Source organism: Orycteropus afer, unplaced genomic scaffold, assembly GCF_000298275.1.
Source record: "Orycteropus afer afer isolate SDZICR_OR568_19922 unplaced genomic scaffold, OryAfe1.0 scaffold00130, whole genome shotgun sequence".
NCBI lineage: Eukaryota > Metazoa > Chordata > Mammalia > Tubulidentata > Orycteropodidae > Orycteropus > Orycteropus afer.
In genome coordinates, this window is record NW_006921717.1 from 5,040,958 (window position 1) to 5,053,177 (window position 12,220).

Sequence of the window (12,220 nt, forward strand, 5' to 3'; positions counted from 1 at the left end):
CCCAGCCTCCTCCCTGCCCCACCCAACCTCCTCCCTGCCCCACCCAGCCTCCTCCCTGGCCCACCCAGCCTCCTCCCTGCCCCTCCCAGCCACACCCCCTCTTTGATTCAGCTGGGCAGGGAGACCCAGACATCCACCCTCTTGTCCCCTCCTGAGCTTGCCCAGGGTTCCTGAGCCTCAGCGTTCTCTGCCCTGCCCCTTCCCCAGGGAGACATGGTGAGGGGCTGAGCAGGTCTCGGGCCGCTCCCTTGCACTCAGAGCGGACCCTGTGGCTCCGAAGTGAAGCCCTGAACGATCTGGGAGTCTCTGTCTGGCCCAGGCCCCCAGGTGGATACCATGCCTCTTTGGAGACCCCAACCCTCGTTCCTTGAGGTCGAAAGGCACCAAACCCCTCCTCCCTTTCTGAGCGTTGCAGGCACGGTGCAGATGGGGACTTCTCAGAGAACCCAGACCCCTTGCAACAGAAACATCTGAAGACCGTGTTGAAAAACCAGACCTCATTCCTTCAGACTGGAATCTCCAGGGCTGAGCTTGGGAACTTTGCAGCTCCCCTCACCCATCCCCACTTCCCAGGTGGCTTATGTACCACGAAGGCTGACATCAGAGTTGTGGAACGCACATCAAGCTTGAATGACACCTGGGCTCAAATGCCAGGTCTGCAGTTTAACTCGCTGTATGACTTTGGGGTCTTCTGTTAATCTCTGATCCTCAGCAGTTAGGTGAGGGTTAGTTAAGACAAGCCCGTAAGGCCTCTGGCACAGAACGCAGAGACCACAACTACCTGAGCACCTAGGGAAGGGCCGAGAGCTCGGTTGGTCCTTAACAAAAACCCACTGAACGACCAAGCTGGGACCCCGGCGCCCGACTCACCGCTGCCCGGCGGCCGTTCCGAGGAGCCGGGTGGGAGGGCTGCGGGGCCACAGGCGGCCCAGACGCAGGGACAGCAGGGGCAACACGCACGGCATCATGGCAGGCCGGCAGCTGGGGAAAGGAGGCCACAGAGAGGAGTGCATGGAGACCGGGATGACGCGGGACTTCAAGCACTCCGGGAAGGGGCCTGCCCCGTTTTCTTGCGAAGGCAAACTGAAGTCCAGAGGTGGATGGAGTCTCCTTGCTCAGGACCCGAACACAGCGTCCTTCACCTACCCCCGCCTCTGATCCAGGAGTCCGGGGACCTGCCCCTCACTAGGTTCGATGCCTGAACCACCAACCTGCAGGCCGAGACCCCATCCCCACCCAGGGAGGTGGGCACGGGAGGAGCCCCAACCAAGCCCCGCCCCCGCCGCACTCACAAACTCCGCGGCCGCCGCCATTTCCCGAGCCCATTCAGGCCCCGCCCTGAATTATCACTGGCTTAGACACCAAAGCCACGCCCATAAGGCCGGAAGGGGCGGGCCGCTGCGAAGTCCCGCCCCCTGCCTTCGGACACCTATTGATTGGCCTTTGAGGCCCCGGGCCCGCGGACCTGCAGCCAGAAGCGGACCCTGCTTCCCCTCGCTGCCGCTGTCCCGGCCTGATCCTCACTCAGTGAGCCCTTCCAGCGGGCTGCCATCGCTCTGTTCCGCGGACATGGCTGTTAACTCCGCTCTGCGGAGGCTGACAAGGACACCGCCCTCAGCCTATTTGCAGATGGGGACACAGACTGGCTGTTCTGTGTTTTGATTCTCTTTCCAGTCACTTGTCTTGTCTCCCTTACCCACCCAGGGCTCTGCCAGAGTCCCCTGTCTATCTCCCGGAAACAGCAGGCACCAATGGAATTCAAGAATAAGGTCCTTTATTGTCTTCAGAGCTGTGGTGAGAGGGCTGGGGGCCTAGGGACACTGCCTCGGACCTGGCTGTAGAGGAGGACGGCGCCTTTGGCGGAGGGACAGAGCTCCGCCCAGATCTCGGCCTCCTGCAGCCTCTCGATGCTCTGTGAAGAGACCCAGACACCCAGCCCTCATGTCCCCCTCCTGAGCTTGCCCAGGGTTCCTCAGCCTCAGAGCTCTCTGAACTGTGCCCTCCCCAGAGAGACGTGGTGGGTTGAACAGGTCCCTGGCCCTCTCCCTTAGGCTGAGGGCATCCCCCGGTGAGGCCCGGCGCCTCGGGGGTGAGTTCTTGAGACATCTGGGAGTCCCTGTCTGGTCCAGCCCCCCAGGCGGACACCAGGTCTCTCTGCAGGTCCCAACTCCACCCCTGGTCCAGGCAAAGTGCAGGTTGCCAACTCGCACCTGGGTCTCTACAAAAATGATTCCTGTGGACTCGTGAGCCTCGGGTCCCCCATTCAGGTAGTGTTTCCTCACCTGCTCAGAAGTCAGGCTACACCTGAAAACAGAAGGAGGGCTCGGTGGATCCCCAGCCCCTGGAGAGTCCCTGGAGAGCCCCAGCTGCCCACCTCCCCCAGGCTCCTGCCCCGAGCCCACTCACTGCACATAGAACTCAGCACTCGCACGGCCGGCGCTGGTCTCGTTGCAGGCGAAGCCCAGCAGCAGGGGCTGGCTCAGGGTGAGCAGCGGCAGGTTTACCTGGGGCCAGGGGTCCCACCTGTCAGTGCCCACCTCTCTGGGTGGAGCAGAGTCCCTCACCCCTATACAACATTTTAGAGTTTGTAGATCAAGTGTCCACAATCACAGAACGTCAGTGTTGAGCCTGCTGGTTTTACAGATGGGAGAATAGAGCCCAAAGATATCGAACAGTTTGCCCTGGTCCACCCAAGGGGATAACTGGGATTCTGATTTCTTCCTCTTTCAACAAACCTGTGGGACAGGCAAGACGTTTGTCATCGTTCCCACTGTAGAGAGGAAGAACTAAAGCACAGAGAAGTGACAGCTGGTGTTCCAGGCCCAGTGTGCCCGGCTGCAAAGCTACGCTCCTTTCAGTGTCAGCCCAGACCTGTGGAACCCTGGCGTCTTCCACCCTGCCCCATTCATGCCCGCCACCCTACTCACCTCATCACAGATCTCTTGCAGGACACTGGAGAAGAGTTCACGCACAACCAGATCCTCAGGGAGATCCTCATGTCGGGGGCTGTTACCAGGGCACAGGGCCTGTGAGAGGTCAAGCTCAGATCCCACTGCTCACCTCTTCCCAGCCTGTCCTCCCTCCCACTAGTACTCGCTGGCCGGAGGCCTAGTGAGGACATGGTGGAAATACTGGTGATCCCTTGACCCTGACCTTCCTTTTCTAGATAATCAGAAGGCCAGCTAGGGGGACCACATAGAGCACTGGGGTGAAGTGGGGTGGCTCCTTCTTTGCCCCACTCCCCCATCCCCCAGCATCCCAAAGGTCTAGGGTAGGGGCCAGTGGGGAGGCTGATGGGTTATTCTGACCAAGGCCTGTCCCAGACACACCATCAGTCCTCCCTCCTCGACCCATACACAAATTATCCAGGGACAGCCTCCCTACACCCACCCAAGACAGGCTTTCTGGCCCCATTCAGAAGATGAGGTAGAGGGTTCAGGACTCCCCAGAGCCGCCTGGGTCTTTGTGTCCAGCCTAGCATCTCACCTGAGGCTCAGGGTGCCCACCAGGCACATCCACCAGCCCAGGGGCCTCAGCCACCTGCTGAGAACGTCGCAGGAAGACAAAATAGTCATCAGCAGTGGTCAGTGCAGCGCCCACACCCAGCGGGTCCGCCAGGTAGGCCTGCCTGTCACCCCAGTCGGCAGCCCCCTTCTGTCGCAGCCAGGCAGCTGAGCTGGCCCAGTTGGTGCCCAGGAAGTCTCGGTAGGAAGTGAGGCCCAGCTGCAGGAGGAGCCGTGGCCCTGGAGAGCCAGTGGGCGCCAGGGTGGCCGAGTGCAGGCGGAACTTGGGGGCATCAAAGAGCCAAGGCTGGGCCTGTAGCCGGTTTTCCCAGACGGTCTGGATGGCTTTGTCCCCGCCTGGCAGTGGGCGGCGGTCGTAGGCTGGCCTCAGCTCCGCCCGCACCTGCTCCTCAGGCAGCCCACCCCAGGGGCACTGCAGCAGTAGGGACACCTCCGGGTCCATAGCTTGCACAGGGCAGCTCTGGGGAAGGACACAGCAGGGACTATCAGTGCCAGGGCTCCAGAGCCACCCGTTAGCCTGGCAGCCGGCCTACTCTGTCACAGACTTTCTAGGGGCACCCCTAGCCCGTCTGCACCCTCCTGACCGCTCCCTGGGCAGTGAAGTATCCTATCATCCCTGGCAGAGCCCGGAACCCTGCTGAGACACAGCACTCTTGCTGCCAGGCATCCCTGGAACTCCTGGGCATCCCTGCCACCCAGGGGTCCTGGGTCAAGTATCCCCCCAAAAGCTCTGTCCCCAAAACCTAGGAGTCCTGCCTCCACCCCTGCAGCGCCGACACCCCCCTCTCAGGTCCGGAAGCTCCCGCCTCCAGCCTGCACGCCAGACCTCCTCGGCCCGCAAGCTCCGCCCCTTCCTGGAACGGAAGTGCCCGCCTCCTGCCTCTGCGGCCTCTCATTGGCCGATCCGGGCACTAGGGGCCAGTGGAGCAGCCACCTAGTGGGCGGGAGTGGTGAGTCTGTCCGTGGTCGCTGTAGTTTTCCCCTGTCTGTTAAGATGTCTGTCTATGCAGGCCCTGACGCTTCCGCTTTGCTAGCCGGGACACCGGCGGCGGGCTGCCCCACTCCAAAAAACTGATCTTGCGGGGACGAACCTGGAGCGCGATGGTTTGGCCTCCTCGGCTAGCAATCAATGTGACCTTGGGCAAGCCTTGCCTGTCTGGCCTCAGTTTCCCTATCTGCACTATGGGGCTGGGGTGGGGAAATGCAGTTAATGAGCCCCATGTCCCCTCCCAGCTCTTACATGCGGAGGCTTTGTGACTTTCTGGGCAGGCTGAGGACATGGGAGCATCCTTAAAGCAGCTCCCACTGGGCACTGTCCTCGCAGGTCTTGGCCATGAATCCCTCTGGAGGAAGGAGGCGGCAAGCAGCAGGGCCCAGGGCTGGCAGGGCTCACAGACCACGAGAGCAGGTGCGGGCCTCCCACACCTCCACCCTCATGGTGGGAGAGCAGGGGAAAGGGACTCTGAGCACTCACTCGGGCAATGTTGCCAGGGTGGGGGGTGGGGCATGCAAGTTATTCTGTTCCCAGGAACCCAACTCCCTCTGCAGCAGGTCACTGAGGGTTCAGGGCAGACAGCAGGGCAGGGTCACCTCGCAGACCAGGGACAACGTCTGGCCTTTTTCAGGACCGTGATGTGCATCTGTCCAAGGCTTTGTCCTACGCCCTGCGCCATGGGGCCCTGAAGCTGGGGCTTCCCCTGGGGGCAGGTAAGTGAGAGTCCTGGAGGCTCTGTGAGGATGAGTGGCTCAAGGCCAGAGCTCTGAGCCTATCTGGGACTGTCCTCTCGGTGGCTCCCACCACTGCCCTATGAGAAGGGCATGGCAGGGCACAGACTCCCGAGGTACCGAGAAGACTGAGGCCCAGAGGTGCGGGATACCCAGAGTTCCATATTATGTCAGGCACATTGGAAGAGGAGCCCCTGTCTGGGCTCAGCTGGTGATGCTCCCTCCAGCCAAGTGACCCATAAACACATGCCAGGGCTGGGTGTGGGAGGGGTGTAATGGGGTGAGTGACATCTGAGTGTCCACTCTGGACTGGTCTTTGTAGTCCAACACAAGGCAGATAAGGAGTTCTGGTGGGACAGTGCCTAAGGCATCTGACTGCTAACCAGAAAACTGGCGGTTCAAACCCACCAGCCACTCCGTGGAAGGAAGACTGGGCAATCTACTTCTGTAGAGATTTACTGCCTCACACCATGAGATCCTCAGCCTATATGACTATGAACTAGATGGTGCCCGGCTACCACGTCAACCACTCAGAGGGGATCTATGTAGGAATTCTTGGATAAAGTGGGAGAACAGTGTGGAACAAAACCCAAAATCATTTGGGGAAAAAAAAAGGGACCAGGTTTGTTGGTCTGATAGAGCCTAATGGAACCCCTGAGACTATGGCCCATGGCTGCCCTTCAGGTCTGGAATTGAACCCACACCTGTGGCTTCCAGCCAAACAAGAGACAGGCATATGAGCTGAACATTTACACTAGGTAGATAACACTCCTTCGAGAGAACAATCACAGGAGAATAGAAGGGCCGTGTATGCACAAGGACATAGCTCAGGGGGCAGAAGCACATGGGAGAGAAGGACACAGGGAAGAGGTAACTATGAGAAGGAAGTGGGAGGGGAGCTGTTGCATTGTGGTAAATTGTAGTCAATGTCATGAGACAAACTGTATGTGAACTGCTGTATGGAAATTGAATTTGCTCTGTAAACTTTCACCCAAATCACAAAAAAAAAAAAGATTTACTGATTCAGAAACCCAATGGGGATCGGTATGAGTTGGAATCCACTCGATGGCAGTGGGTTTGGTTTTTGGTTTTGATGAGGCAGATGGGATCCCCATGTAAATTCAGGTGGGAGGTCTGGTGGCATAGCGCCTAAGGCACTTGACTGCTAACCAGAAGGCTGGCAGTTCAAACCCACCAGACACTCCTTGGAAGGAAGGTTTGGGCAACCTACTTCCATAGTGATACTGCCTCGGAAACCCAAGGAGGGGTCGCTATGAGTTGGATCTGACTCAACAGCAGTAAGGCCTAGGGAGGGGACTTTCTCAAGCCACAGTGCTAGGGACAGATGCAGCCCTTGTGAACAGAGCCAGGCTGTGCTCTCCCTGTCACCTGGGCCCTGGCGGAGCAAGTCCAGCGCCTGAACGCCCCACCCGCCCGCAGATGGCTTCGTACCCCTGCACACCCTGCTGCAGCTGCCACAGTTCCGTGGATTCTCAGCTGAAGACGTTCAGCGCGTGGTGGACACCAATGCGAAGCAGCGGTTCACCCTGCGGCCAGGGGAGCCCAGCACGGGCCCGCTCATCCGGGCCAATCAGGGCCATTCCCTGCAGGTGGGGGCTCTGAGGCCAGGTGGGAGAGCCAGGCGAGGCCTCTGTCCTTGAGGGGGCCTCACCACTGCCCGTTCACCCACCCATCCCAGGTCCCTGAGTTGGAGCTGATGCCTCTGGAGATGCCGCAGGTCCTGCCCCCCACGCTGGTCCATGGCACATTCTGGCAGCACTGGCCATCCATCCTGCGCAAGGGCCTGTCCCGCCAAGGACGGACACACATCCACCTTGCCCCGGGTCTGCCTGGTGACTCTGACGTCATCAGTGGTCAGTGCCTGCCCCAGCTGCTCCAACCCACTCCGTCCACCCAGGGCCCCCTCTAAAAGCTGCAGCGTCCCCGGTGTGAGGCTGCCCCATGTCCCACCCCCTGCCCTGCACGGAGCCAGGGACACCAGCCTGCCCAGGTTTGCTAGCTGCAGCCCCAGGCTCCACCTCTGGCTGTCTCTGCAGGCATGCGGCCCAACTGCGAAGTGGCTGTGTTCATCAACGGACCCCTGGCCTTGGGAGGTGAGCCTGGACGCAGCAGGGACTGCCTCAGGCCTTAAGGGAGGGTGGGAGTCACACCCATGGCTCTCATGGAAGATGGAATTCCTTTTATCCAGACGGAATTCCCTTCTTCCGCTCTGCCAATGGGGTGATTCTGACTCCAGGGAATGCTGATGGTGTCCTGCTTCCCAAGTACTTCAGGGAGGCCCTGCAGCTCCGCCCTACCCGTGAGAGCTACCCTACCCTCTGTTTCTTGTGCCTGGTGCCTGTGCCCATCCCTCGCTTCTTCTCCAGCCCCCAACTCCAACCCCCAATTAGGTCTCCCTCTAACCAGCTCTCACCCCTCTCTCTCAGGAAAGCATCTGTCCTTGTCTGGTGATGAAGAGACTGACTGTCAGAGTGGCCCCAAGCACAGCCCCAGAGGAAGAAGGATGGTCCAGCAATAAAATACTTATTTATAAAAAAGAAATTAAAAAGAATAACCAAAACAACACTCCAGTTTGAAACAATAGGTCATTGTCCCGTAGCGACATTTGGCCTTTGTCATGTGTTCAGGGGCTGCAGCTAGGTCAGGGGAACTGGTCTTGGCCATTCCTGAAAGGAAAGAGGGGTGCTCTCTCCATCCTAACCTGGGTGGTCAGGCCCCTGGTCTGAACAAAGCCAGGGTGACGCCGGTGAGAGTGCACAGCTTGGTGCACGCCTGGAGAGGGTGCAGGCAGTGCGTCCCAGTGGGTGTGGCAGGTGTGAGTGAGGTGCGGCAGTGAGACTACCTAGAAGGCCTCGTGGCCCCCTGTGAGCTGCAGAAATAGGTCCTCATCCAGCTCCTCCCCGCGGGCCCGCTCCCGCGTCGACAGGAAGATATAGCCCCCGATGTATTCGTGCACGATGCGGCAGCTGGCGGACACGCAGCTGAAGGCCACGTTGATGTGTTCGTCAAACTCGATCGCCACCTGGGAGCGGGCGTCAAAAGAGCTAGGATGGGAGGGGTGGTCTCTGCCGGGGTGAGGTCCGCCCCGGCTCCGCCCCCGCCCGGCTCCGCCCCCGCCCCGGCTCCGCCCCCGCCTGCGCGCACCTGCCGGATGTCCCAGTTGACGTTCCACTGGCGCATGTTGCTGAAACGCCAGGTCTTGACCACGTCGCCCACGGCCAGGTCGATGCGGATCAGCCGGTTGTTGGCAATGCCCAGGATCTCATCTTTCCTGCTGCCCTTGAACCTGTTCGGGGTGTGTGTGTGTGTGTGTGTGTGTGTGTGAGACAAGAGTGAGCAAGAGCCCCACCGTGCGTGACTATGAGCCCCGCGTCGTGGAACAGCACGCATGCGCACGAGCACAGTGGAGGCAGGCTGAGCTGCGGTCATTGCCCCATTTTGCTGCCCACCAGCCCTGCCACACTGGGCAAGTCATCTAGGCTGTCTGGGCCTCAAGCTTCTTATAGGGAAAACGGGGGGATGTGAGGTAATTGTCCTCACAGGGTTTAGCAACATCAGGCATCCCAGTAAGTAAGCACTGTTGGGGTGTTTGGTGTTTTGTGTCATCCTCCTTTTTGTCTCTTGCCTGGCCCATCTTAATAGGAGCAGGAGTAACCAAAAGGGGCCCCTGCCTGTTCTCCAGACAAATTAACCAAGGCCCAGAGGGGACAGTCCCTGGCGGAGCTGGGACGGGAGCCACATCTGCTTTCCAGGCCTGAGCTCTGTCTTTTGGGTTTGTTGGAGGGTGTGTGGGAGGGGCTCTGGGGGAGGGCATGCAGGGTGCCCCCAGGAAGGTCTGTCCACAGGGGCGGGGAGGTTCTGGGGAAGGGACGGTGCCCACCTAAGACCCACTCCTGGCACAGGGCAGGGCAGAGCTGTGTTTGGCAGGGTGGGGCTGGATGGGGCCCGTTGTACCTGACCACGACGTAGGAGATGCCAAAGTCAGGCAGGGACTGCCAGGCCTGGATGAAACGTAGCTGGGCCTCGGACAGCGACAGCTGGGCCACGTTCTGGTGGGCTTCCAGGATCCGTGGGGTGAGCTGTGGGACCACCCTGGTGAGGGGCCGCCTGGTCTCCTCCCATCTCCCAAAGCCCATGAGACCCCTTGTCTGCCCTGGGCATGACACAGGATTCTGAACTAGGGAAGGAGCAGGGCTCACCATGAGACCACCAGAGTGCCCTTCTCGCCACTCAGTAGATGGGAGCTGAGCCAGGCCCTGGGGTGGGTGTGGGCACCTGGACTCTGACCCCTCCCAGAGGGTGGGACTTGGCCTCGGGGGCATGTGAATGAGTGAGTAGGTAAGAGAGTGTGAGGCCACCATGTCTGCCCTGAACCATAGTCCAGGGCAGGTGGGAGGAGGAGTGAGTGAGCTATGCCTGTAGACGCCCCGGCAGTAAACGCTGCAAACATTCCCACCTGCTTGGCCTTGAACTTGCGCTGGAAACGGGGGGCAACGAGGCCGTAGGGGTTGAGGCCCTCGTTGGAGGCATCGGGCCCCTGGGAGTGGTTGCCCGAGCCCCCGCCACCCGCCCGCTGCAGGTTAAGGAAGGCCAGGATGGCCTGCACCTCGCTGCTATAGCTACTGTCCGCCATGGTGCGGCCCTTGGAGGCCAGTCGGCAGCCAGCCATCCACCGTGCATACTGCTGCTCCTGGGGGAGGGGGGTAAGGTTAGGGGCTGGCAGGCTCTGTGCGGACTTCTGCCCCTGTCCCTGCTCATCTCTGGCCCTGAACCCTCACCTTTCCTGGCCCCTGTCCTGGCCCCACACCCCAGCATCCTGGTCCAGCCCATGCCTGGCCCCAGCCCTCACCCTTGACCAGCCCCTGTCCTGGTCCAGCCCCAGGCCAGCCTCACTCACATCTTGGCACCGCAGGTAGATTTCACTCATGCCCTCAGGTGATGGCACCAAGAGTTTGATGCAGAACTTCTGGCCTGAGACATTAACGTCAGGGACCACCTCACAGCCTGGAGGGAGAGAAGGAGTGGGTGGGGAGGCCAGGGACGGGTGCCACCTGAAAGGTCCTCGTGCGAATGCCAGTTCTGGGCAGCCATCGCAGGAGACAGGGCGTTGTCGCTGGGCCCAGGAATAAACTCCAGCCCTCGGGAGCCAGGCGGGACCCCAGCTCTCCCATCCTCACCCAGTCCTGGCCACCTGTGCTCACTCACCCTTGAGATTAAGCTGCTGAATGGGATCTCCAGGGGCCTCGTCCTGGCTCTTGTAGTAGGACAGGGTGGTCTCCTTAAACACCACCCAGTGCTGGCGGTACCCCTTCAGGGTCAGCTTCCGGGGCCTAGGGATGCAGGGGACGGTTTGTGAAATACTACCTCCTTCCCTCCCCCCCCCGACACGCCTCTGGGAAGGGCTACCCGCTTTGGCTCAAACTCACCGGAAAATTCGGAGATGGTCTTTGAGCTCCGGAATGGTGGTGAGGCTGTCCTGTGGGAGGAAGGGCGTCAGAGGGAGACCTGGGTGGCCTGTGCCGGACACGCTCACCCCCGCTCTGACCTGAGCCCCTCCTCACCAGCACATCAGTGGGCGCCGACCCTTCCAGCTTCACCTCCAGGTTGCTCAGAGCTGCATCGAGGTCGTCCAGGCCTGGATCTGGGCCCGTCGGCTCACCCACCTCCCCACTCTGCGACAGCTTGTTGATATGGTACTGGGTGGGACATGGAGCCAGAGAGGGCTGAGCTGGCAGCCCATCTGCCCAACAGGGGCTCTTAGGCTGGGCTGTCCCAGAGACGGGGCCCACTCTGGCCTGCCAGACCGCCTGCCCACAACCACCCTGGCGCAGGACCACCGGGCACCTGCAGGGCTGCGAACACCATCATCTCCTCCTCGGTGCAGTCTGTTTCTTCCAGCAGTAGATCCCACCGAGCCTGCTCGTACAGCTGTGTCAGCCGCACAGGGTCCGTCTGCGGTGTGGAACGGGAGGCCAGCTGGGTCAGATGCCAACTGCCCAGAGTATCCAGCCCTGCTGGCCTTGACCTTCAGCCTTGTCCTCCTAGTGGCAAGTTCAGTCGGCATCCTCACGTGGGAGCAGCCTGTAAGTCCTCTACTGCCCAGGAAAATGGCATCTTCCTGCCTCTCAACTTTTGCTTGGTTGTTTAATTAACAAATGTTTCGTGTGTGCCTACTGTGCGCCCAGCATGCTGCTGAGGGCACAAGGGAGACCAAGTAAACCAATGGGTCAATAAGTAAAGTGATTCAACAGTGTGATGGGTTATGGGATGACGTCACCATGAAATTAGTCAACACATAGAAACGAAGGATTCTTAGCGGTGACCAGGGGTGGGAGGGAGAGGAAAGGGGGAGTCTTTGCTTAGGGGCCATGGAGTTCATGTTCATGGTGGTGGGATGATTTGGAAAAGGAAAGCGAGAGTGGTGCACCTTAAAGAATGTAATCAATGTCCCTGAATTCTCCATGCACAGATTACTGAGATCGTGGTATGTTTTGTTATGTACATTTTCACCACACACAAAAAAAGCAAGTGGAAAGAGTGTCACAGACGTTATAAGAGAACTAGCTTCCATAGTGACAGGTTTCTCAAGCCCTTGGTCAAGGCCACTGCAAATTTGATGGTGATGAGAGAGTGGAATGAGGTGTGGAAGGCTAGTCTCCAGGGGAAGCAGTCAGGAGGGCTTTGTGGAAGAAGTGATGTATTGGCACAAAGGAAGACATTGGGCCCCTAGTGGGGAAAGTGATAGGAAAAGCATTCCAGAGAGAAGGGACAGGGAGTGTGAAGGCCCAAAGAGGACCCCGTTACCCACAGATCAACCCCATGCTCCCTCTGAAACCCAACCAAAATGGGCTGTAAATGCATCAAAAAGGTGAACCCAAAAGGACAAAGAAGAGAGAGGGGACAATAGTAGATGACAGATGTCAACACATTTTGGAGGATGGAAAGCAAAA

At 59.5% G+C, this 12,220-nt stretch overlaps 4 protein-coding genes across 4 annotated transcripts in view; 1 reads left to right on the forward strand and 3 right to left on the reverse strand.

The window, feature by feature from the left end:
- DNAJC4 (DnaJ heat shock protein family (Hsp40) member C4) overlaps positions 1 to 965 on the reverse strand; it is a 4,118-nt gene extending 3,153 nt beyond the window's left edge. The window contains exon 1 of the mRNA XM_007944988.1: positions 871 to 965. Within this exon, the coding sequence (XP_007943179.1) occupies positions 871 to 965 (95 nt within the window). The remainder of the gene's footprint in view (positions 1 to 870) is intronic.
- An 818-nt stretch (positions 966 to 1,783) lies between these two features.
- Positions 1,784 to 3,966, reverse strand: NUDT22 (nudix hydrolase 22). The gene is made up of 5 exons (XM_007944989.2): positions 3,487 to 3,966; positions 2,928 to 3,026; positions 2,407 to 2,504; positions 2,211 to 2,304; positions 1,784 to 1,912 (listed from the first exon to the last, which is right to left on the reverse strand). The coding sequence occupies exons 1-5, from the start codon at positions 3,964 to 3,966 to the stop codon at positions 1,784 to 1,786; spliced, it is 900 nt and encodes a 299-aa protein (XP_007943180.1).
- Positions 3,967 to 4,857: 891 nt separating this feature from the next.
- On the forward strand, positions 4,858 to 7,788 carry TRPT1 (tRNA phosphotransferase 1). The gene is made up of 7 exons (XM_007944832.2): positions 4,858 to 4,932; positions 5,150 to 5,231; positions 6,690 to 6,859; positions 6,949 to 7,123; positions 7,307 to 7,363; positions 7,459 to 7,569; positions 7,697 to 7,788. The coding sequence occupies exons 1-7, from the start codon at positions 4,858 to 4,860 to the stop codon at positions 7,786 to 7,788; spliced, it is 762 nt and encodes a 253-aa protein (XP_007943023.1).
- A 324-nt stretch (positions 7,789 to 8,112) lies between these two features.
- The window catches only part of FERMT3 (FERM domain containing kindlin 3), a 16,847-nt gene continuing 12,739 nt past the window's right edge, over positions 8,113 to 12,220 (reverse strand). Inside the window, exons 6-14 of the mRNA XM_007944835.2 lie at positions 11,115 to 11,222; positions 10,832 to 10,966; positions 10,697 to 10,746; positions 10,476 to 10,600; positions 10,168 to 10,274; positions 9,727 to 9,960; positions 9,225 to 9,349; positions 8,415 to 8,556; positions 8,113 to 8,292 (exon numbers count right to left, since the gene is read on the reverse strand). Of these exons, the coding sequence (XP_007943026.1) occupies positions 8,113 to 8,292; positions 8,415 to 8,556; positions 9,225 to 9,349; positions 9,727 to 9,960; positions 10,168 to 10,274; positions 10,476 to 10,600; positions 10,697 to 10,746; positions 10,832 to 10,966; positions 11,115 to 11,222 (1,206 nt within the window). The remainder of the gene's footprint in view (positions 8,293 to 8,414; positions 8,557 to 9,224; positions 9,350 to 9,726; positions 9,961 to 10,167; positions 10,275 to 10,475; positions 10,601 to 10,696; positions 10,747 to 10,831; positions 10,967 to 11,114; positions 11,223 to 12,220) is intronic.

What these genes read in the sequence shown, in the direction of transcription:
- TRPT1 (XM_007944832.2), top strand. Translation starts at nt 4,858, where the DNA reads ATGAATCCCTCTGGAGGAAGGAGGCGGCAAGCAGCAGGGCCCAGGGCT. An exon ending in ATCAGGGCCATTCCCTGCAG is followed by an intron (nt 6,860 to 6,948) that starts GTGGGGGCTCTG and finishes CACCCATCCCAG; the next exon opens with GTCCCTGAGTTGGAGCTGAT. An exon ending in CCTGCAGCTCCGCCCTACCC is followed by an intron (nt 7,570 to 7,696) that starts GTGAGAGCTACC and finishes CCTCTCTCTCAG; the next exon opens with GAAAGCATCTGTCCTTGTCT.
- NUDT22 (XM_007944989.2), bottom strand. Translation starts at nt 3,966, where the DNA reads ATGGACCCGGAGGTGTCCCTACTGCTGCAGTGCCCCTGGGGTGGGCTG. An exon ending in TGCAAGAGATCTGTGATGAG is followed by an intron (nt 2,505 to 2,927) that starts GTGAGTAGGGTG and finishes CCCTGGCCCCAG; the next exon opens with GTAAACCTGCCGCTGCTCAC. An exon ending in AGTGCTGAGTTCTATGTGCA is followed by an intron (nt 2,305 to 2,406) that starts GTGAGTGGGCTC and finishes TTCTGTTTTCAG; the next exon opens with GTGTAGCCTGACTTCTGAGC.